We start from the raw sequence: 23,877 nt of genomic DNA, 5'->3' as shown, positions 1-23,877 counted from the left end.
GCAGATGCACCCCTGGCAATTCTGACACCGTGAATGTCCCCCCTGGCCTCAGCCCTTTGCAGCAGAATAGACAAGCCTTTAGCGCAGATAATAAATAAGTAGGGAGATAAGGGATCGCCTTTACGAATCCCTCTGGAAGGATTGATCAAACCCACAGCCTCTCCGTTTACCATCATGGAATAGCGCACATACTTCACACATAACATTAATAGATCAATCCAATGCCGGTTAAGACCCAGTGCAAAAAGCATACCTTCCAAAAAATTCCATTCCATACGATCGTAGGCCTTAGCCATGTCTAGTTTCAAGGCAGCCTAACCAGTGCTCTTTCGTCGCAAGTAATGCCCAATTTCACCCGCAACAATGACATTATCGGTTAATAACCTATCTGGAACAAACGCACTTTGTGTGGGGGAGATGATACTTTCCAAAATGACCTTCAAGCGATTCGCAAGTGCCTTTGCCAAAATCTTATACGCCACGTTACATAAGGCAATCGGCCGAAGATCATAAACCCTTTCCGGCACCTTTTTCTTGGGAATAAGCACTATGTTTGTGTCATTTAGCCCCTCCGGGAAAGCACAATTATTGTAGCAATTCATAATAAACATAAATAAATCATGCCCAATAATTGACCAATAATTCTGATAAAAAGAAGGGCACATACCATCAGGGCCTCGAGATTTATCGGGGGCCATTGAGAAAAGAGCGGCTTTGATCTCTTCAATAGTGAAAGGCTGCATAAGATCAGCATTCATCTCTTCAGTAATTCGGGATCGAACATGGGGGAAAATATTGGAAGTGGTACCGGCTGAGTGAAAAATGTGATTAAAGTACCTGAGTACTTCAAGATTGAGAGCGTTACTCTCGGTCCACACATCCTCCGGATTTAGAAGCCGTTGCAAGTGATTATTACGGCGGCGGGAAGTGGCAAACTTGTGGAAATAATTTGTATTCAGATCACCATGCTTAAGCCACATCTGCTTTGACCTCTGTTTCCAATACACTTCTTCCTGTCTCAATAACCCCTCAAGCTCCTTTTCGGCATCTAAGAATTGGGAAACAATATTAGGATTTCTGCTCTCTTTTAGCACTTTTAGCTTATCACATAACTGCCGAATTCTCTTGCCAAATTTGTTGTATAACTCACCCCCCAAACCCAGAGAGGTTCACCGTAGTGAGCAATCCGCCGCGGGAAATCCAAGCCCAAGGTCTGTTGCCATGAAGCCTCGATCATTGCCCGACAACCTTCATCTTGTACCCACGCCGTTTCAAACTTAAATTTTTGTTTAGTAGCACGGGTCGGCCGGAACTCTAATTCCAAAAATATAGCACAATGATCAGATGATAGCGTGTAACTATTGTACACCACTGCCTCTTCAAATAACTCAGCCCATTCGATCGAAGCCACCACTCTGTCAAGACGCTCTTCAACCCATGACTCAGTTCCACGGCCCCGCTCCCATGTGAACTGATTACCTCTCATTCCCATATCCAGCAAATGACAATCATTCAAAGACGCATTAAAACCGTCAATGAGCATAATAGGATGGGCATGAATACCTCGTTTCTCCGATTGACTAGTAATATCGTTGAAGTCACCGATTACAACCCACGACAGAGTTGAATCATCTTTAAGCTTCCGGAGGAGGTCCCAAGACAATTGTCTCTTTGATCGTTCAGGATGTCCGTAGAAGCTCGTGAGCCTCCACACCGGTTTCCCTGGTAAATGCACTTCCACGTCAATATGGTTATTTAAGTAACTAAGAAGAGATGCCATCCCTGAATCCCGCCAGAATAAAGCTAACCCACCACTTAAACCAACACGATCCACACAAAATAGACCTTCATACCCCATTCTCACACGCACTCTTTCCATTTGACTCGCAGTAGATTTGGTTTCCATAATAAAAAACGAAACTAGGTCGCTGTTTGGACACCATGTCAAATAATTCACGAACTGTCCGGGAGTTACCCATACCCCGACAGTTCCAACACAGGGTACTCATTGGGAAGGGCGGGACTGGCTCTCCAGACCCGCCAACTGCAAGTTTTTTGAACTATCTGCCATTATAGTATCTTGTCCATGCACAGCGCTGCTCTCAACTGTGTCATCCCTGCACCTTTTTAGATCTCCCTGCAAACCACTACTCTCCACTCTCTCGACTTCCTCCAACGGGCTAGCAGTTTTTTCAATCGAGGGTGAGCCATTTGGTTTTGAAGGAAGCTCAGCAAGTAACCACTTTGCGCCAACCGGTTGTACCTGGCGTCTAGAGCCCGCACGCAACCAGGCTCCATACGGGAAATTTTCAGGGCTAATACCCTTCTCATATACGACCTTACAGAACTTGTCTGAATGGCCAAGTAGACCACAGCAGAAACAGAAAATACTTAACCTTTCATACTTGAAGGTGACCCACTGAGAGGTGCCATCTCTGCGATTTAATTTCATCCTCTGCTTTAGAGGAGTTAAAACATTAATATGAACCCTAATGCGGTAGTAACTCCGGCGACCCACACCAAAGTTGTTTGGATCGATAGACAAGAAACAGCCAACATAGTTCCCGATTTGCTGGATGAAATCATTAGTTGCATAAACCGCGGGCAAATCGTGGATTTGGATCCAAAAGTCTACCGAATCCAACACCACCTCCTCTGGACGAAATCCGATTTCCACCTGCTTACACACAAGAAGGTTGTTTTCGTACGACCAAGAGCCGTCGTCAAAAACCCGTTGGACATCCTTATAATGAGGGAATTGGAACAGGAATAGGTTGTCTTCGAGAGGTAGCACTCGCATGCCCATTACCGGCTGCCATACCGACGCTAGCACTTGCTGCATGTGCTCAAACTTGATTAGTCGCTCGGTAAAAAATAATAAACCTCATTTTTTCTATATATATATATATATATATATATATATATATATATATATATATATAACATTAATAGATTTGAATTATATAACATAATTTTAAATAAAGACTTATATGCCCTATTATTGTTATTATTATGTAAAGATTAATGTGTATAAATCATTATTATTTCAATTTCAATTTGGGGCTAATAAACCAGTAAACACAATTACACAACCCCTAGGTTTTCTTCATCCTTCGGCCGAAGCAGAGGCAGAGACCAGAGGGCAGATGCGACGTCGTGGAGAGGCGGAGGAGCGAACTCGCGGCGAGGCGGAGACGCGAGCCGGCAGACGGAGGAGGTTGCGGCCGGCAGCTTTGCAAACGCCACCTTGTTGACGCAAATTAACGCCATCCTCGCCAGCCAGAGACCGCCAAACATCGGTAAGTTTATTTATATTTAATTTATTTCAAGTTTTGTTGATTTATTTCAAATATTGTTGTTATTGTGATTTATATTGTCGAATCATGGAAAATGCTTGCTTAATGTTGTGATAATTTTATATTGATGAAAGATGGCTAGACTCACTGGGTTTGATAGTTTCTGCAGTAAATTAGAGTGAGATGGAGTGATTTGAATTTATGTTTATTGTGATTAGTAAGTATAAGTATAGAATTTGTGTTTATTGTGGTTCGATCTGACATTGTACGTCTTTGATCTTTACTCGATGTTTGCTATTATTTTCTGCTTCCGATGTAGTTGAAAGAATTCTCACCCTCAACATTATTCTTGCTTTCGTAGATGGGATTTGAATTTGCAGGAAAAGCTGTGTATACAAAAGTGGCTAACTGTTGAGGGTCTTAGTACTGTATTGCTCACTCTTGCTGGTCGTGAGGTAATGAATTTGTGTCTCTTACTGCCATTACTTCAACATGCTTTTAATTCCATAACTATTTCTTAATTTCTAGCTTTATGCCTTCTAGAATGTGAGGCTGCCAAAATCATTTAATTTCTAGCTTTATGGCTTCTGCGATGCCATGGTATTTGTATGTAACACAAAAATGTTTAGTTAGACATTAGGAGAACGCCATGGAAGTTTTCTGTACGAAAAGCACATAAATTCATGGTGCGTATGAAATTCTAACTTAAGGGTTAAGACTTCCAAAAAATACATTAATCTTACTTTAATTTAATAGGACTCAAATCAGTGTATAAGGCAAAGCTACTACACAGTAAACAACCCTTCTTCATTAAAGATTAAAAAAAAAATTAGAGCTTGGTTTCAAGAAAATATGAGAACTTATTTTTATTGTTACTTGAGATTTTTGTAGCATTGACATTTTTAAATGCCATAAAAGGTATGGATTTGTGGTTAAGTTTCAAACAAAACTCTGACTTTTACATGTCTCCTTTAACAAATTCTTGCGGCCTTATTAACTATCTTTTGCAAATATTTCTGCAGCTTTCTCACCTCTAAAGATTAGGTTGGAAGGCACTTTGGAAGATGATTTGATCTATGAAACTGAAGATCATAGCCAACCCTGCCTTCCATTTGTAGCTTTTTTGCTGCAAATATTTTAAGTCTCTACAAGTTATATAGAGTAGGTATGTTTTTTATTAGAATTTTGTGAACATTTAAACTTGGTGATTGGAATTGTTCATTGAAGTATTTAGACTTGGTAATTAGTTTTTTGTGTATTTTGAACATTGTGTATCTAAACTTGATGATGGTGTTTGAATAAATTGTTTTTATTATATTATTATGTGAGAACAACGCTTTTTAACTGTTGTTGTATATATAAAAAAACTTTTAAAAACTGTTGTCTATCAGCGTGACTTTCAACAACGCTTGTTTGAACAACACTCAATAGACAACGGTTAAAAAAACCGTTGTGTTTTATAGAAAAGACAACGGTTTTTTGTCTTTGCTCAGGACTTACAACAACACCGGTTTCAACAACACTCAAAAGAAAACGGTTAAAAAAATCGTTGTCTTTTATAGAAAAGACAACGGTTAAAAACCGTTGTCTTTGCTCAGGACTTACAACAACACCGGTTTCAACAACACTCAAAAGACAACGTTAAAAAAATCGTTGTCTTTTATAGAAAAGACAACAATTAAAAACCGTTGTCTTTACTCCAGACTTTTAACAACACCGGTTTCAACAACACTCAATAGACAACGGTTAAAAACCGTTGTTTTATCTAGAAAAGACAACGGTTAAAAACCGTTGTCTATGTGCGTGACTTTTAACAACACCGGTTTCAACAACACTCAATAGACAACGACTTTTCTATAAAAGACAACGGTAAAAAACCGTTGTCTTTGAGCAGGACTTTTAACAATACCGGTTTCAACAACAGAAATTTTACCTCAGACAACGGTTTTTAACCGTTGTCTATGTGCATTTTTCTTGTAGTGACACTTAAATTATAATTGAACTGTACATATATAAAAAGGAGAAATTAGATATAAAATCAATATAGTTCTTACATAGATAAACTTTTTTAAATGAATAAGTTTTATATATTATTTTTATACTTAAAGTTAATAAGACTAATAGTTCTTAGTATCATAACATAACAATAATACTTATAATATTTAATAAGAATAATACTTAAAATTTAACAAGACAATGAGAGATTTGTTACGTTTCAAAAATCCTAATAGTTATGATATGAGTTTTGAGGGGAAAACAGTTATGTTTGGTGGAGATTTCAGGCAAATTATACCATTTAAACTTATAGCGTAAAAATATTATTTTGTATATTATTTTAATACCACATAATAATCATTGATGTTTTTGTATATAAGAAACTTTAATTTTTCTTACAACGTCCCATTTCATTAAATGGTTGCAAAGGGACACGAGTATTCATACTCTTCTACTTTTGAAATTTTGGAACATAATTTATATTTTCTCATGAAAAACTAAAGACTGTAGTATTTATTGTATATAGTTTGAACAAGTTTATTTTGAATTAATCTGTTTATTGTAAAAATTATCTGTTACAATGTAGTATTTGTTCATAACTATCTCATGTGGTATCTAATAACACAATACTTAATAATATGGGCTAATGGTATATTATGATGTTTAATATAGCAGCCAATGTAGTATTGCTAAAAAAAATATAATTCAAAATGAATTTTCATGATTAATGTTTGATTTTATCATTTTTAAAACATGGTCAATAATAAAATTACTTAAATTTTATGCCGTGCATCGCACGGGACAATACTAGTAATAATAGTATAATAGAGGGATTAATTATAAAATAAATTACAATATGTATATTGAAAGATTTAAATATATTTACAACTAAGTTGATCAAAAATAAATATATTTTATTTTTATTTAACAACTTCTAAATTGTACTGACCACTCAATTAAATGTTGTTGCTCTAAACAACTATAATTTAATTGTCTAATGATTTTTACTATATTATTACAACAATAGTTATAATACGTATGATTTTACTATATTACTACAACAATAGTTATAATACGTATTCGTACATCGCGCAGGTCAATACCAGTTAAGAATAAAGTTGATTTGAAAGAAAATGTGAAATTGTTTTTCCATCCTTTTGCTTCAGCAGTCCAGCTTTTGGAGGGAAAAAATTCAAAAAAGCAAACTTTTAAGTTTTGGCTTTGTATATTTATATACTCCATTGATCCATTCTACTGGATTTATTAAGTTATAATCCAACAAATAAAAAATGAAAAACAAAAAAAAAATACACCAGGGCCCACGACACGCGGCTGATTCTAATTGCTTCAGTGGCTAAAGCCTCCGAACCTCCCAATCCAACTGAATGTCCGGGCCTCAGCTTCGGGACCATACCTGCGCCTCGTCCCGAACCAAACTCACTCCACAGTTCGTTGAAAATTCGATCGCTTTATTATCTTTTTTCTCTCTGCAAAAAACCCCTCATTTTCTCTCTCTTTCTTTTTTGTTTGTTTGCCACTCCGACCCTTTCTCTCTCTAAAATTTCACATTCTGTAGCGATTCAAAACCCTAGACTAGAACTCGTATAAACGAAGGATCGCTAGGGGCCATTGCCGTCCGCCTCGACATTTAGCGGAGGTTTGTTTATCTTAATTCTGATTTTTCTCCCTATTGATTTCTCTCATTACGAACCCTAGCTCTCTGTCTCTCAAATCACCACCTTATCTTGTGTTTGACGGGCCGAATTTCATCTAGGATTTGGTTTTAGGCTTTGGACCACTAAGCTAAGACCTTGCCCAGCTGATTGGTGCTTGATTGAGGCGTCAATCTCTGATCCTGCTTTGTAAATTGTGACTCCTCTTATTAAAAATTTGTTGATCTTCTTAACAATTCTGGGGGAAGATCGTGGCTTTAGTTGGAAAAATGTTCGGTGCTGGAATAGATGCACTCGCCTGTTTTTTATTGTATGCATTTTGGAGTGGTCATTGTTCAAGAGGTGTGTGGATGGTGGCATAGGTAGTCTGATTAGCTAGATCATGTTAGCTCATCAAAGACTTGTTTTATGTCTCCACTGAAATTAATTTACTTTAGTATTATTGTTTTTACTACTTTTTTCATTTTAGGTTGGTTTGTTATATGACAATTTAAAAAGTAACCATTGGTGATATACTGAACTGCATTTACTCTGATTTTAACAACTAGTTCAAGATATGATAGAGAATTATTACAGTATTTATTTATTTATTTATTATTTTTTGATTCTGAATTTTGTTGGTTCGCGAATAATTTAATTATTCTGGTTGTCTCAATGAAAGGAACTTACAAAAGTGAATCTGGAATACAGTTCCTAAAGGTAAATCTGATGATGGTGATTTATTAACTTGTAAAAGGTTAAGTGCCAATAATGGCAGCAGCCATTATGAACTGTGTAGCTAAGCATTGGAAAGCAGGCACTTTAGTGGCATTCATACAATTGTTATCATCATGCATTTGTGTTGCGGTTAGATGAAAACAGTAACTGCTTTTTAGGCTGTGGAACCATCGAGTTCCTCAGGATTCTCTTGGATTAATTATTTTCTTATGGTAATTATTGATTGATTGATCTACTTTTCTACAACTTCGTCTAGGTAGGCATAGTTGTAAAAAAAATTGTTTTTGATTTTATGATTTGGATAGAGTGAAACTCGTGAAAATAGGGAATGCACTTAATAAAAGTTCATATTGCATCTTCTAACATTTTCTCTCTAATTCTACAAGTTATGCATTCTCAGAGATCTAACGACCTCTGGGACCTACTATGTTTTCTATCTCATGTGCTTGTTGATGTATGCGTTTCCTTATAACAATAGAGTTCTCCACAATTTTAAGAAGATTTGAGCTGATTCATTCAGCTCTATCAATATTAGTATGAGCCTTTTTGTCATTCTCTGGAGAGATATTTGTGAATAATACATTTCAAATATTATTACTTGTGGGTTGAATTTGCTTTGAAAATATGGGATGAGTCTCCAATTATCTGATGCGAACAGTACTGAAGGACACAAGTAGGTGATGTTTTTAGGGAAATTCAATCCTTTTACGTAGGTAAAAGTATTGTTGTACAGCTTTATTTTTTTATGGTCCAAAGAAGCTAATTTAGATAACATATAAAAACTAGGACATTTTTTAGTTCATTTCAGATCTGACTTTTGTGAAACTGAAGCCTATCCTAACACCTGCTTGGTGTTTTTGTATGAATAATTGAATAAGATATTATTACTTATAAAAAGTTAGATTGTTTTTAAGCATCAAATTTCAAAGCAGTCAGATGCTAGAGTTCTGGCTCCATATTTTGTCCATTTTTTGCCTTATGAATATAATGTGGAATTTCATTATCTTTGTTTTTTAGGGGAATTAGTTCTGGTCATTTGTGCCCATTGCTAATTGGAATTGAGATTAGCTGTTGAAAGTAGCTGTTTTTGGCCTTTCAACTGGTAACATAAGTTTGCATCCTGTTTCATGCCTACTATTATGGAAATTTTTTTGCTCCTATTTCAAGCCTGTTTCTGGGAGTATATTCTGATATTATCATTTAACAACTTATTCTCTTAGCATCATAATCATGCCATTGAAGAATGCATTCACTTAATACCAGAATTCCTCCCATTCATATAGTTATATAGTAGTATTATTATTTTCAGCCATTAACTTATCAATAATGTATTTTTTCCATTAACTAATCCTGATGGATATTTTGCAGGAGGTCTAGGCTGATAAATTCAACGGTGAATTGCCTTCATCAAGAGATTGGGATTTCAGATGTGATTATGCTTGAAAATGCTGGATAGGCTGCTTTTGATGTTATCTGTATTCTATTTTATTGGTTTGAAGTTGACAATCACATATCAAGTTCTTTGGATTTAATATCATCTATGCCTGGCAACGAAGTTGGAGATAGGGTCCACAATTTCTTTGCTCAGGACACCTTGTCACAGGGTCAGCATCAGTCACAGGTATTGGACCAGAACCATCCAGCTCTGAATAATAATCTGTGGGTTGGAAGCCAGGGACCAATTGGTGTTCCAAGTTACAGCACAAAAAGTTATAATTTACAGCAATCAGGTATTAATGATCTTATAAATTGGTTGACATGTCTTCAGTTTGCTATCTCTCCTAGACTCTGTTTTCCATGCTGAATTAGGTGATTTATTGTTACTATGTTTCTTTTTCTTGCTAGTGAGTATTGACACTCCTGTGAGTCTATGATTTGGGTAACCAATTGTCTAAAATATGTTTATCTCCTGTTTTAGTAGTAGATACTGGGAGAGGGTCAAATAGTCATTTGAATGGACCACATGGCTTGAATTTTGCTCGATCCACTCTAAGGTCTGAGATTCAGCTGCAGAGTCAGCAGCAAAGTTTGAATGGATATATGTATGGCAATCTTTATGATACACGGCAAGATGAAGGAAGCTTTCTGGCAGCTGATATAGGTTCTGATCAGCGTAATGTAGCTTCATTAGACTCATCTTTCTGTGAACAGTCACCACAAGGTGTGGGTCCTCAGCATCAAGCACAGCCAATCAGTTCTGGAGTTTCTGAATCTTCTGGTAATTTTGGTCTTTTTGGTGGTCAACAACAAATGAGTCGTCAGCAATCAAACATGCTGCAATCTCTGCAGCTCCAGCAGTCTGGGCTTAAGGACATGCAGCAGCTACAACAGCAAGTAATGTTCATGAAGATGCAAGAACTTCAAAGGCAACAGCAACTTCAGCAACAAGATGCAAGGCACCAAAATTCACTTGGCCAGATTTTACCCTTTCCTAAAGTTGCACCTGGCAGCCATTCCTCTCCCTTGGTTCACAACACTATACATTCAGGGGCACTGAGCTTTCCTTGGGCAACTGACACCAGTAACACAAACTGGTTGCAGGGCAGTTCTTCAGCATTGCAAGTATCCTCTAATGGTTTTGTTTCTACTAATCATGGTCAAGGACATCACTTGATGGGATTAACTCCTCAACAGATTGACCAATCTCTTTTTGGAGTTCCTGTTTCAACTTCAAGAGCTGGTGTAAGTCAATATTCCCAAGCAGTTGCTGAGAAGCCATTGATACAGCAAACAGTTTCCTTTAATAATTCATTTCCATTTCGACAATATGCTCCACCACCGGATCAAATTGGTGTTCAGGATGGAGCTGTCACTTCTAGACAGAGATTCGTAGGTGAAAGTTTCTTTGGACATGCTCCTAACCAAAGTCTAAACAATGCAATCAACATGGAGAACCTTCAGGATGTGAATGCCATTCAACATGGTGCAGCTGCACAGGAATTCCAAGCGAGACAGGAGCCTGCTATTCCTTCAGTCAACACACAAGAGAAAACATCAAAGGAAACTGCCTCTTCAAACAATGAAGTTGGTCTTGATCCTACAGAAGAAAGAATTTTGTTTGGTTCAGATGATAATATATGGGCTGCCTTTGGAAAGAGCCCCAATATGAGGGAGGAAGCCTGCAATTCACTTGATGGCACCGGATTAGACAATGGGTTTCCTTCTATTCAAGGTGGTACTTGGAGTGCTCTAATGCAGTCTGCTGTTGCAGAAGGCTCTAGTGCTGATGTAGGACCACAGGAAGAGTGGAGTGGATTGAATTTTCACAGTACGGTTGTTCCTCCAGGGAATCAAAACATTTCACAATATAATAGTGGGAGGCAACCAAGTTCTTTGATTGATGTCCGCATGCCTATTGCCTCATCATTGAATTCCGAGACTGGTCAGCCATCTGGCAGTAATAATATGAAGAATACTTATGTCAATCTTCCAGGATCCCAGCAACTTGGGCATAAATTTCCCAATGAAACTGGCCATAGCATGCAATCAAATTCTGTGCAGAGACTTGTGCAACCATCTGAGGAAGGCAACAAGTGGCCAGATGTTGGACCATTACAAATGTCAGGTGCTGAAGGAAGCCGAATGCTGACAAATGCTTCACTTCCTCTTGATACAGAAATAGATGCCAAGAGGGTTCCTAGTTCATGGATGGATGAGGTTGGTGGTCCTAGTAAAACATGTGATAGATTAAGTGATTGGAATGGTCTTGGGTCTGCAATGCCTACTGAAGATGCTTCTGTAAATACTCATTCGAGTCAGAACTACTCGAAATATTTGGGCAGCAGTCAAAATAAAGGCACACATGGGGAAGCTGTTCATACTGGTGCTTTATGGAAAACTGATCCTGGACCTAGCCCAGCTGTTGATTTGGAACTTACAAGATCTCCTGCCGGTGCCCTGGTGAATTCGGAGCTTCTTGGCATGAAAAGTACTGACACAATAGCAAAGTCCAGTTCTATGAGCGGTGCTGAGGAAACCAGTAGATTTCTTTCTAGTAGGAATCAAGTTAAGCATTGGAAGAATGCCAATACCTTGTTTAAAGGTAAAGAAAGTCAAGGTTTGGAGAGATCACAGTCACACATTATCAAGGATAGCCATATTTTGAACTCACTAGAAACCACATCTCAAAGAGGTGCTAAAACTAATGAGATAGATACCTGTGACAAACAGGAGAACTCTAATGACAGCTACCGGTCCAATGTATCACACCAAAATTCTGCCGGAAGTTTGAGGGAAAATGTTATGTTAGATCCAACTGATTCAAGGGCTGTTGCTACTGGAAAGGAAAAGTCTAATCAAGTTGGTAAGAAAAATTCTGCTCGCAAATTTCAGTATCATCCTATGGGAAATTTGGATGAAGATGTAGATCCCCCATATGGATTGCAAAAGCCTATCCATACACAGGCAATGGCCTCACAGAATGCCCACTTTGGCCACTCAAAGTTTTTGATTCAGGTTCCAAAGAATCTTTTTGAAGTTATGCTGTGTGTATAGCATATGTAGTTTATTTTGACCAAATTCATGGCATAAAAGTAAAGTTGGACCTTTGGTTTTTTCTGTATTTTTTACAGGGTCAATCATCTGATGTTCTAAGAGATGGCAAAGTCCTGGCTGATTTGCACTCTCAGAGTTGCTTTCCTAGCTCTGTGTCTAATATGTCTGCACCCTTGACCAGATCTCTTGATATTCCCCCTCCAGTCACAGCTTCTCCTTCGAGGTAGTTAATATATGGATTTTTCCATCTCTTGTTATTATCTGATGCTGACAATATTTTGATAGCTCCTGCTGGCAAGTGTTTATTTGTTTACTTGAATTCATTCAAATGATTTTATTTTCTTGCAAGTATGACAGTGGAGTTGTAAAATTTCAATTACTCAATTTGTTCCTTTTATTTGCATGCTTTATTATTTTATATTGTTTCCATTCATTGCAGTCCAAACATGCTACAGCTTCTTCCGAAGGTGGATCAATCAAGAGTTTTTGGTGCCACAATGCGTCAGAATGCATTACAAATTGAGATGCCCAAGGCAGAAAGCTCAGATGGATCTGTTGGGCGCCTATATCCAAGTCAGTCATCTTCTGCTCAAGTATTTGGTCTACAATTAGGTCCTCCATCCCAGCTCACGCCAGTTCAAAACCATATACTTTCATCTCAAAGCTCTATGCAAACTGTTTGTTCATCTATGAGTCATTCTGCTGTTGAGTTTGGTGAAAAGGCACATGTAGCCTCTATGTCTCATGTTAAATCATTCCCTCCTTCCAGTGAAACAACCCAAGGAGAGTTTGCTAATCGATCTGGAGTTCCAACAAATGACAACAATGAGAACATTCGTTACGAGATGCATGGAAAATTTTCTCCAGCATTTAATTCTGGCTTCCCCTATTCAAGAAGCCGGATTCAAAATCAACAGATGGCTACTGGGCAAGAGTTGAAAAGTCAGTCTACCAGTAATTCTTTCAAGGATCCTCCCTGTTTCACTGAGGAAGATGACACCAGTAATTCTTCCAAAAATCCTCCCTGCTTCACTGAGGAAGATGATTCACTTAGGGAACAATCTGGTGGCGGTCTATCTGCAAAGAATTTTTCACATGAGGTAGCTGGCAATCCGAGCTCTTTGGGCACAGCTAAGCAGACTAGTATCATCAATTCCCATGAAACCCCTCAAAAATCAGTTGATAACTCCTTACCAGTTTCTCAGCATCCCTCCATTTCTGGTATGTCTCAACAGGCGTCCTTGTCAAAGACAATGAATAATACATGGGGCACTTCTCAGGCAAATCCATTTGGTGTTCTGCCTAGTGGAGAGCCTTCATCTATATCACGCTTGCACCAATTGAATATTGTGGGAACATCCTCTGCTCCTGAGAACCAAGGAGATCAAGATGCAATCAGAGGAGGGAATTTCTCGTCTGAGGTTTGTGCAAATTCTGTAAATTCATCAGGTAAGGCACCCAGTGAAGAGCAACATTTGAAGGAAAGCACTTCTCAGCAATTATCATTGAGAAATATTGATTCTGTCCAGAAGGTGAATAAAGCTCAGGAAGAACATATCATCAAGAATCTCTCAGATGTATATCCTGTTAGTTCTTCATCAATGCAAAGAGATATTGAAGCCTTTGGGCGAACTTTGAAACCTAGTAACTTTTCTCATCAAAACTATTCTTTACCTAATCAAGTACGGGCAATGAAGAATGTGGAAATTGAGCAGAGCAATAATAATGCTCTAAAAAGATCTCGAGTCCCAGATGATGGCCCTGGTGGTCAGCAAATGTCTCATGAGGCTGTTCCCTCAGTTGATTCTAGAATGCCAAATTTCACTGGACCAGATCATTTGGAAAGAAACATAGAAGGGAATGTACCTACACTGGATATGCATGCAATTCATAGGGATGATTCTCAGGCCAATGCTCTTTGCAACAGTGCAAGTTCTGTTAAATTTGAGCACACCCAGATTAGTCCACAGATGGCACCAACTTGGTTTAGTCAGTATGGAAATGGAACCTTTAAAAATGGGCAGGTGTTAGCCATGCATGATGCGCAAAGAGCTGCTTCCATGAAGATGGGTGAACCGCCTCTCATTCTTGGGAAGCCCTCCAGTAGTTTGCACATATTTAATTCAAAGCAGCAACTAATACCTGCTAATAATGATATAAGTCAACAAGCTAAGCCGAGCATGCACCCCACCCCTACTGCAGCCGAGCACTTTCCTTCTTCTCAATCATTGTCGGTGAGTATAAGTGATCAGCATTTACTACTAAGACCCAAGAAGCGCAGGCGTGTTACAGCTGACCTGAGTCCTTGGTGCAAAGAAGTTTCAGAGAGTTTGCAGAGTCTTCAGACTATCAGGTTTTTATTTTGCATAATGACTCCAATAATCTTTCCAATGCAACTTGATGTTCCTTTGGAAATGTGCAATGTTTTTCGGTTTTTTTTTTTTTTTTTTTTTTTTTTTTTTTTTTTTAATAAATTTATTATTTTCTGTTCCTTACATGTTAATATGCTTGAACTTTGCTTGTAGCATGGGTGAAAGAGACTGGGCAAAAGCTGCGAATCGAGTTACTGAAAAGGTGCTATTTTTAGGCTGGTTGTAAAAGCACATGTTTTAGGTTTCACTCAATTTTTTTAGTTTCTTACTAGCTTCTTCTAATGAAAGGTTGAAGAGGATGTTGACTTTAATGAGAATTGCCCTTCAAGAGTTAGAGCAAGAAGAAGACTTATCTTGACCACTCAGCTTATGCAGCAGTTATTTCGTCCTCCACCAATGACAATTCTTTCTGCAAATTCCAGTGTGGAATATGAGGCTTTTGCTTATTCAGCTTCTAGATTGGCATTGGGTGATGCATGTGGTGTGGTTTCTAGGCCTAACAGTGATCACAGTATGGCAGCTGAAGGGAGAGAACTGTAAGCTTGCATTAGAACTTAAAGGAGCTTGTTTTCTCATGTTTATTTTCAGTCTTTTATCTCCTCTGATTATATTCTTGCATGCTTTGTAGATTGTCTCGCAAGTGCACAACATCAGAGGACAGTGATCATCAACATTTCTCAAAAGTTGTGGAAGAGTTCACTGAGAGAGCAAGGAAGCTAGAAGAGGAGTTTCTGAAGTAATGCCCTGTCTTTGTCTTCCATGTTTTCTTGTTTTTAACACGTCCAATTATTTTGCTATCAAGAATGAAATAGCTAACAGAAAATGACAATTACGTATTGGGAAAAGGTTCAAATACACCCTCGAACTTTATACAAAAGTGCAATTAAGCTCTTGAACTTTAAAAAAGTGCAATTAAGTACTTCAACTTAAAAAAATCAATCAAATAAGTCCAATTTGCCGGTAAGCATGCCGTCGTCGGCTGTTGATGGCACCATTAATAATAATCGGGAAAAAACTGGCTACCGCCTTCTTTAGTAACAAGGCAACCGGCGACCATTAATGGTTGCCGGTTGCGGATTTAATCATCTGAATATTTAATTACCGGATATTACTGGTGGGTGGCCAATTATTGGGCCTGAATGCATCAAATGACAAGTTTGTGTGTTTAATTGAACTTTTTTAAAGTTCGAGGGCCTAATTGATCTTTCGTATAATGTTTAGGGGTCTATTTGACCCTTTTCCCTTAAGTATTTTGTTGATAGAGGTGTAAACCAGCTATGCCTATCCCATGATGTCTGAGATTGGCTTGGCTTTCATATTCCATGTGTTGAAATTTGTGTTTGATCTTGGTTCATTTGCCTAGTTTATACTTCATGAATCATGAGCTGGTTTGGTCTGTGGACTTGAGGAAAAATCTTTGTCAGAAACAACAGATCAAAGCAAGACTTTGCATACTTTCGTGTTAGTGCATCTCTAGGTTTTGTGCCGGGGTCCTGTACTACTGTGGTGAATAAGGGAAGATAATAAGATACTATCTTCAAGATAGAAGAGAATGGAGGGGAAAAGGAGAGAGATTTGAGAAGAGTGAGGTAGGACTAAAAATTTATGTTTAAGCTTAAATTGGTTCAGCTTAGCAAATGGCCTTGTGCTGAACTGAGCTCTATTCACCTGAAACTGCTTGGTTCATCAACAGGCTTAGACTTTTAGTTTAATCTTGGTTTCTAAATTACTCATCCTGGGCATAGGTTGCACTTTCGGAGATTTTAATCATTAATTATGTCTTGTAATCTGACACAGATTTTTTTTCCCTGCTTCTCTGAAGTTCATTTATATCTGCTTTTTTCTGCTGCTACATCCTGTTTTCATCTCTCCAGTTTCTTAATTGTGATCATTGCTCTGAACAGACTGGACAAGAGAGTTTCACTGGTGGATTTGATAGTAGAAAACCAAGATTTGGAGAAGTTTTCTGTCATTAACCGTTTTGCAAAGTTTTATGGCCGCGGCCAAGCTGATGGTGCAGATACCTCAACTTCGTCAGATGCAGCTGCACACCCTTATAAAGCTTTTGCTCAGAGATATGTGACAGCATTCCCAATGCCAAGGAATGTCCCGAGCGGGGTACAATGTTTCTCCCTGTGATTCAAAATTAGTTGTTCTTCCCCCGTTTTCTAGTCCACATTCTCCACTTGCTCGGCTTCCGTGAAATTTTTCATGTTGGTTATATACTGGCACCTGCAATGACAAAAATAGAACCACAGGGTCGAAAAGCAGAAGGTGAATGGATGTGATCTCTCTTCCATTTGGCGAAATGATAAAAATTATGGTCTATGTATATGTTGTTTAATTTGCAAAGAAATGGTGGTGGTGGTGCCCCGTAAATTTTTTGGTGAATGGGGAAGATTACTAGTCCGGCCTGTTACTCAGAGGAATCGACACATAGTTAACCAGATTTCATGATTTCTACTAGTATGTACATACTTACAAAAGACCCTTTTGTCAAATTTAAGAGGCTTCTATTTATTCTGCCATGGTAAATTGTTTATGTTATGATGTGGGTCGAAAGGTTTGATTTTGTGGCAGTANTTTTTTTTTTTTTTTTTTTTTTTTTTTTTTTTTTTTTTTTTTTAATAAATTTATTATTTTCTGTTCCTTACATGTTAATATGCTTGAACTTTGCTTGTAGCATGGGTGAAAGAGACTGGGCAAAAGCTGCGAATCGAGTTACTGAAAAGGTGCTATTTTTAGGCTGGTTGTAAAAGCACATGTTTTAGGTTTCACTCAATTTTTTTAGTTTCTTACTAGCTTCTTCTAATGAAAGGTTGAAGAGGATGTTGACTTTAATGAGAATTGCCCTTCAAGAGTTAGAGCAAGAAGAAGACTTATCTTGACCACTCAGCTTATGCAGCAGTTATTTCGTCCTCCACCAATGACAATTCTTTCTGCAAATTCCAGTGTGGAATATGAGGCTTTTGCTTATTCAGCTTCTAGATTGGCATTGGGTGATGCATGTGGTGTGGTTTCTAGGCCTAACAGTGATCACAGTATGGCAGCTGAAGGGAGAGAACTGTAAGCTTGCATTAGAACTTAAAGGAGCTTGTTTTCTCATGTTTATTTTCAGTCTTTTATCTCCTCTGATTATATTCTTGCATGCTTTGTAGATTGTCTCGCAAGTGCACAACATCAGAGGACAGTGATCATCAACATTTCTCAAAAGTTGTGGAAGAGTTCACTGAGAGAGCAAGGAAGCTAGAAGAGGAGTTTCTGAAGTAATGCCCTGTCTTTGTCTTCCATGTTTTCTTGTTTTTAACACGTCCAATTATTTTGCTATCAAGAATGAAATAGCTAACAGAAAATGACAATTACGTATTGGGAAAAGGTTCAAATACACCCTCGAACTTTATACAAAAGTGCAATTAAGCTCTTGAACTTTAAAAAAGTGCAATTAAGTACTTCAACTTAAAAAAATCAATCAAATAAGTCCAATTTGCCGGTAAGCATGCCGTCGTCGGCTGTTGATGGCACCATTAATAATAATCGGGAAAAAACTGGCTACCGCCTTCTTTAGTAACAAGGCAACCGGCGACCATTAATGGTTGCCGGTTGCGGATTTAATCATCTGAATATTTAATTACCGGATATTACTGGTGGGTGGCCAATTATTGGGCCTGAATGCATCAAATGACAAGTTTGTGTGTTTAATTGAACTTTTTTAAAGTTCGAGGGCCTAATTGATCTTTCGTATAATGTTTAGGGGTCTATTTGACCCTTTTCCCTTAAGTATTTTGTTGATAGAGGTGTAAACCAGCTATGCCTATCCCATGATGTCTGAGATTGGCTTGGCTTTCATATTCCATGTGTTGAAATTTGTGTTTGATCTTGGTTCATTTGCCTAGTTTATACTTCATGAATCATGAGCTGGTTTGGTCTGTGGACTTGAGGAAAAATCTTTGTCAGAAACAACAGATCAAAGCAAGACTTTGCATACTTTCGTGTTAGTGCATCTCTAGGTTTTGTGCCGGGGTCCTGTACTACTGTGGTGAATAAGGGAAGATAATAAGATACTATCTTCAAGATAGAAGAGAATGGAGGGGAAAAGGAGAGAGATTTGAGAAGAGTGAGGTAGGACTAAAAATTTATGTTTAAGCTTAAATTGGTTCAGCTTAGCAAATGGCCTTGTGCTGAACTGAGCTCTATTCACCTGAAACTGCTTGGTTCATCAACAGGCTTAGACTTTTAGTTTAATCTTGGTTTCTAAATTACTCATCCTGGGCATAGGTTGCACTTTCGGAGATTTTAATCATTAATTATGTCTTGTAATCTGACACAGATTTTTTTTCCCTGCTTCTCTGAAGTTCATTTATATCTGCTTTTTTCTGCTGCTACATCCTGTTTTCATCTCTCCAGTTTCTTAATTGTGATCATTGCTCTGAACAGACTGGACAAGAGAGTTTCACTGGTGGATTTGATAGTAGAAAACCAAGATTTGGAGAAGTTTTCTGTCATTAACCGTTTTGCAAAGTTTTATGGCCGCGGCCAAGCTGATGGTGCAGATACCTCAACTTCGTCAGATGCAGCTGCACACCCTTATAAAGCTTTTGCTCAGAGATATGTGACAGCATTCCCAATGCCAAGGAATGTCCCGAGCGGGGTACAATGTTTCTCCCTGTGATTCAAAATTAGTTGTTCTTCCCCCGTTTTCTAGTCCACATTCTCCACTTGCTCGGCTTCCGTGAAATTTTTCATGTTGGTTATATACTGGCACCTGCAATGACAAAAATAGAACCACAGGGTCGAAAAGCAGAAGGTGAATGGATGTGATCTCTCTTCCATTTGGCGAAATGATAAAAATTATGGTCTATGTATATGTTGTTTAATTTGCAAAGAAATGGTGGTGGTGGTGCCCCGTAAATTTTTTGGTGAATGGGGAAGATTACTAGTCCGGCCTGTTACTCAGAGGAATCGACACATAGTTAACCAGATTTCATGATTTCTACTAGTATGTACATACTTACAAAAGACCCTTTTGTCAAATTTAAGAGGCTTCTATTTATTCTGCCATGGTAAATTGTTTATGTTATGATGTGGGTCGAAAGGTTTGATTTTGTGGCAGTATAAAATTTCCAGCTATCCAAATTATTAGGATCTCTTTCACTCGACCCAGCATTCTTTATTCAATGGAACCAAAATTTGCAATTGTTATGTAGTGGACTATGTTCTACGTAGCTCTGTGGATTATGGTGTAATACATCGGTGTGGATCAATGTATAACACTAAATGCTAATTAAATGTAATAAGGTTCATTATTATGCTTAAGCTTCATTATAAGTATGCACAGACGATATTTCATTTGACAGATTCTATTATATAGGTTTAAAATCATTTGGAACTAAAATACGGTAAAAAAATCATTCAGAACTAAAATGAGATGATTGTAATACTTGGATAATACTATATGCGGGAGTTAATATCCAATATAGTTCTTGACTATAGTGCTTTTACTCGATTTAGTACTAAATGAGTTTTTGTGCTCAATTTAGTTATCGACTTTTGATGATTTTACACAATTTAATCATTTGTTAAAAATTTTAGTAGTGGATAATTAAAAATAAAGTCCTAATGGTAATTTCTCATCCTTCATCCAATTTGGAATGATTCATTCTTCTTCCCCTTATTAAAATCCATGCAGAAATGTAAATCTTCGTACCCAAATATTTATTTACTTTGTATTTATTTAATTATTTAGGGTTGAAGTTGATTTGGGTACGGAGATTTGCATTTAAGCATGGATCTTAATAAGGGAAGAAGAAATCATTTCAAATGGGAAGTCGAGGACTAAATTAAGCACATAAAGTTATTTAAGACTAAATTGAGTAAAACCATAGTCGAGGACTATATTCGGTATTAACTCTGTGTGCGGTTTTACCAAAAAATTATATTATCAAAAGAACTTGTAATGGAATAAAAATGATGCTTTAGGTTGCTATAATGAACTTATTGATATGTAGAAAATGAAACTATATAGCATGGGCTCATATAGATATTCATATTGTCAAATAAACCTCTAGTGGAATGAAAATGATATTAAGTGTTGTTATAATGAATCTTTTATGTGTATAAAATGAAACTGAATATCTAACACTCATATGCATATATTTTGTCAAATGAACGTATAGTGGAATGAAAAATGATCTTTTAGTGTTATTACAATGAACCTAATGTATGCACAAAATGAAACTGAATAGCAGAGCTCATACATGAATGCATATTGTCAAATGAACCTTTAGTGGAATAAAAAAGATACTTTATTGTTGCTATAATGAACATATTGTGTGTAGAAAATGAAACTTAATAACATTGCTTATACAATTATGTATATTGTCAAATGAACTTGTAACTATTTCAAAGGGAACTTGTAGTATAATAAGAATGATCATATAATTGTTGAATATTTATTTCTTTGTAGAGTATAGCTGGATTTATTCAACATATTCCACCCTACTTAGAAATCTAATGTTCAATAAATCTATATTCATTATTCAACATGAATCTTTTAGTGTTACTATAATAACCTATCGTTTTATCAATAATGTAGTTCTTGCAAAAGTGTCAACAATGAAGGACATGTCAAAAACTAGCAAGAGGAAGATAAGAACACATAAAACAAAAACAATACTTCTCACAAGCAGCAATACCAACATAGTCAAATCAAGATGTAGATAGACCAGCAAAACAACAAGTCAATAAAAGGAAAAATCCAATTCAAAAAGAAAAGGAACCAATTAAAGTTAGAAGGTGATGAAATGATTATGTGTGAGAAAGATGTAGAAAGCACCTTAAATAATTTTCCTAAAGGTCAAATTTCTGCAAACAATTCAAAAATGAAATCTTATAGTGAAAGAATGGAGACAACGATGAGACATAACTTGTGTTTCACCAATAACCAGCAGAATGTCAACAACAATGATTGATAGGAGAAACCATGGTGCAATGTTTAAGAGATATTTCATTATCTTAATGGTTTCAAGCTTGATCAAAGGGAAGCAAAGCAGGAAAGCAAACTATAAGATATTATATTCATTGATAGATGTTGGAACTATAAAGGATCTCAACTAGTGTCACTACACCTTCACAAGCTTGATTGAATCAGTTGAAGCATGGAAGAAAAAATCAGAATCATTTTTCAATTGTCCTATGATCTTCTTATTGGTAATGATTTAACATTCTTTTAAATATGTGCATTTGTTACTCTACATTGTAAATTGAAATATAGCTATCTACATTGTAAAATGAACTTCTAGTGTTATAAAATGATCATTTAATTTTGCTATAATGAACTAATTGTTTTGAAAAATGAAATTGAACAGACAAGCTCATACATGTATGTATACTGTCAAATAAACTTGTAGTGAAATGATAATGATGCTTTAGTGTTCTTATACCAAACCTATTATTTTTAGAAAATGAAACTAAATAACATACAGTCATATAGGTATAGGTATGTATATTGTAAAATGGACCTGTTGTGGAATGAAAATGATACTTAAGTATTTCTATAATCAACCTATTGCGTGTGTAAAATGAAACTATATATGTATGTATATTGTCAATTGAACTTGTAGTGTAATAAAAATGATCCTTTCGTATTGCTATAATGAAACTATTGTGTATGAATAATAAAACTGAATAGAGTTCATACATATATGTATATTGTCAAATGAACTTGTAGTTGAATTAAAATGATACTTTAGTATTCCTATAATGAACCTATTGTGTCTATAAAATGAAATTGACTATCATGTACTCTATGTATATTGTCAAATGAATGTGTGTAGTTTAATAAACATGATCCTTTGCAGGGCATTTGGTTGGAGGGAATTATAATTCCATTCTCATCTAATTCCCACATAATTTCGAAGACAAGTAAATTCCTTCGTTTGGTTGGAGGGAATTGTAATTCCGGGAATTAAAATTCTCTCATTTTCATGGAATTAGAATTACATGCCCCCCCCCCCCCCCGATTTTTGATGTTTAACCTATCTCTTTCAATTATAGTGTCTTCTTTTTCTACTTTCAACACAGAACGTCAATCAGTAGGCCAACCTCAATCAAATATGTTTTCTCAAAACTCATTTATCTATTTTATTGCTTTCGTTGTGCAATACAGTTTATTTACAGCGTGTTACATAAATTTTCACAAGTAAATTTTGAATTTAATTTGGTCATTGAGGATTTATAACAACAACAACAACAACAACAACAACAACAACAACAACAACAACAATAACAATAACAAGGAGAAGATGAAGTATGGGCATTTTGAACTTTATACTACTTATTCCCTTTCAATTCCCATGTATACCAAACATTAGAATTAAAATTCCTAGTAATTCTATTCCTGTAAACCAAACACTGGAATTTAAATTACCACTTTATTCCACATTATTCATCTCCAATGGAATTGCAATTCCTTTCCCACCTAATTCCCCCCTTCAACCAAACGCCCCGTTAGTGTTGATATAATGATCCTAAAGATGATTATATTTTTATTATTTTGAAAAATAGTTACATACCTTGATAGATTGCAATTCAGAGGAAAGAATTGAAAGAAAATTCTCTTCTATGACTACATGGACAGAAGCAGCAATGAAGAAAAGAATCAAAGCAGAGACCATGTCTAATAGTTCAAAAGCCAGAACAAAAAGAAAGTTGAAAAAAGTCATGGTATTGAAAATCCAAAATTTTCTAAAAAATCACTCAACAAAGTAACTCTAGTGCTGAAAAAATGGTAGCTGATAGAACAAATTAGTTCTAGATCTCATTCTGTATTTGTATGCATGTATGAACGTGTATCAAAATTGTATGAAACATGGAGAGAAGATGAGAGAAAATGGCTTCAAAGAGCCTTCTTTATTTTATGTTTAGAGAGAGAGTGGAGGGAAGAGAGAGACCCCAAAGCCCCCTACCTTGAGAGTCTAATAACCTTTATATAGGCCTAAAATATTGACTTAAACTATATGACCTTTAACCCAAACTGTTTGACCCCAGCTCGATTATAAAACGAGAACATGGTCGTATAGGACGGTCAAACTTGGGGTATATTCTCTATCAAGTAGCCCCCCCCCCCCCACCCCAAGTCCATGCCCTGACGTCGAGTCAATGAGGAAAGGTTTGGGCTGGAAAAATTGACCATACAATCTGTGACTTATGCCGGTTGACTTGTTAAAAATCTTAGGCTAAGAAAAAACTTAGTGGGAAAAAATTCTTAGCTAAGAAAAAAGAGCAGAACCCTAAGCGCAGTCTTTTGAACTATACAGGTCATCTGGATTCTAC

At 36.7% G+C, this 23,877-nt stretch overlaps 2 protein-coding genes and 1 long non-coding RNA gene across 3 annotated transcripts; 2 read left to right on the top strand and 1 right to left on the bottom strand.

Annotated features, from left to right (window-relative positions):
• Nucleotides 1–314: 314 nt before the first annotated feature.
• Nucleotides 315–1,858, bottom strand: LOC116010776. The gene is made up of 2 exons (XM_031250286.1): nt 1,174–1,858; nt 315–1,048 (listed from the first exon to the last, which is right to left on the bottom strand). Exons 1-2 carry the CDS (start codon nt 1,856–1,858, stop codon nt 315–317), a joined length of 1,419 nt encoding a protein of 472 aa, XP_031106146.1.
• Nucleotides 1,859–3,065: 1,207 nt separating this feature from the next.
• LOC116011124 lies at nt 3,066–4,616 on the top strand. Its single transcript, XR_004096970.1, has 3 exons — nt 3,066–3,299; nt 3,658–3,751; nt 4,319–4,616. It is a non-coding gene; the product is annotated as an uncharacterized LOC116011124 (long non-coding RNA).
• A 2,184-nt stretch (nt 4,617–6,800) lies between these two features.
• LOC116010775 lies at nt 6,801–19,853 on the top strand. The gene is made up of 13 exons (XM_031250285.1): nt 6,801–6,948; nt 9,050–9,411; nt 9,600–12,136; nt 12,253–12,398; nt 12,615–14,528; nt 14,701–14,749; nt 14,836–15,083; nt 15,176–15,283; nt 16,452–16,682; nt 17,189–17,279; nt 17,366–17,613; nt 17,706–17,813; nt 18,982–19,853. Exons 2-13 carry the CDS (start codon nt 9,222–9,224, stop codon nt 19,214–19,216), a joined length of 6,105 nt encoding a protein of 2,034 aa, XP_031106145.1. The 5' UTR covers nt 6,801–6,948; nt 9,050–9,221; the 3' UTR covers nt 19,217–19,853.
• The last annotated feature ends 4,024 nt before the right edge of the window (nt 19,854–23,877 follow it).

Source organism: Ipomoea triloba, chromosome 2 (genome assembly GCF_003576645.1).
Source record: "Ipomoea triloba cultivar NCNSP0323 chromosome 2, ASM357664v1".
Lineage (NCBI taxonomy): Eukaryota > Viridiplantae > Streptophyta > Magnoliopsida > Solanales > Convolvulaceae > Ipomoea > Ipomoea triloba.
Note: the sequence above shows the minus strand (reverse complement) of the source record. Positions and strands in the feature narration are given on the sequence as shown.

What these genes read in the sequence shown, in the direction of transcription:
- LOC116010776 (XM_031250286.1), bottom strand. Translation starts at nt 1,858, where the DNA reads ATGGGGTATGAAGGTCTATTTTGTGTGGATCGTGTTGGTTTAAGTGGT. An exon ending in GCGGCGGATTGCTCACTACG is followed by an intron (nt 1,049 to 1,173) that starts GTGAACCTCTCT and finishes CCCAATTCTTAG; the next exon opens with ATGCCGAAAAGGAGCTTGAG.
- LOC116010775 (XM_031250285.1), top strand. Translation starts at nt 9,222, where the DNA reads ATGCCTGGCAACGAAGTTGGAGATAGGGTCCACAATTTCTTTGCTCAG. An exon ending in TTATAATTTACAGCAATCAG is followed by an intron (nt 9,412 to 9,599) that starts GTATTAATGATC and finishes CTCCTGTTTTAG; the next exon opens with TAGTAGATACTGGGAGAGGG. An exon ending in ACTCAAAGTTTTTGATTCAG is followed by an intron (nt 12,137 to 12,252) that starts GTTCCAAAGAAT and finishes TATTTTTTACAG; the next exon opens with GGTCAATCATCTGATGTTCT.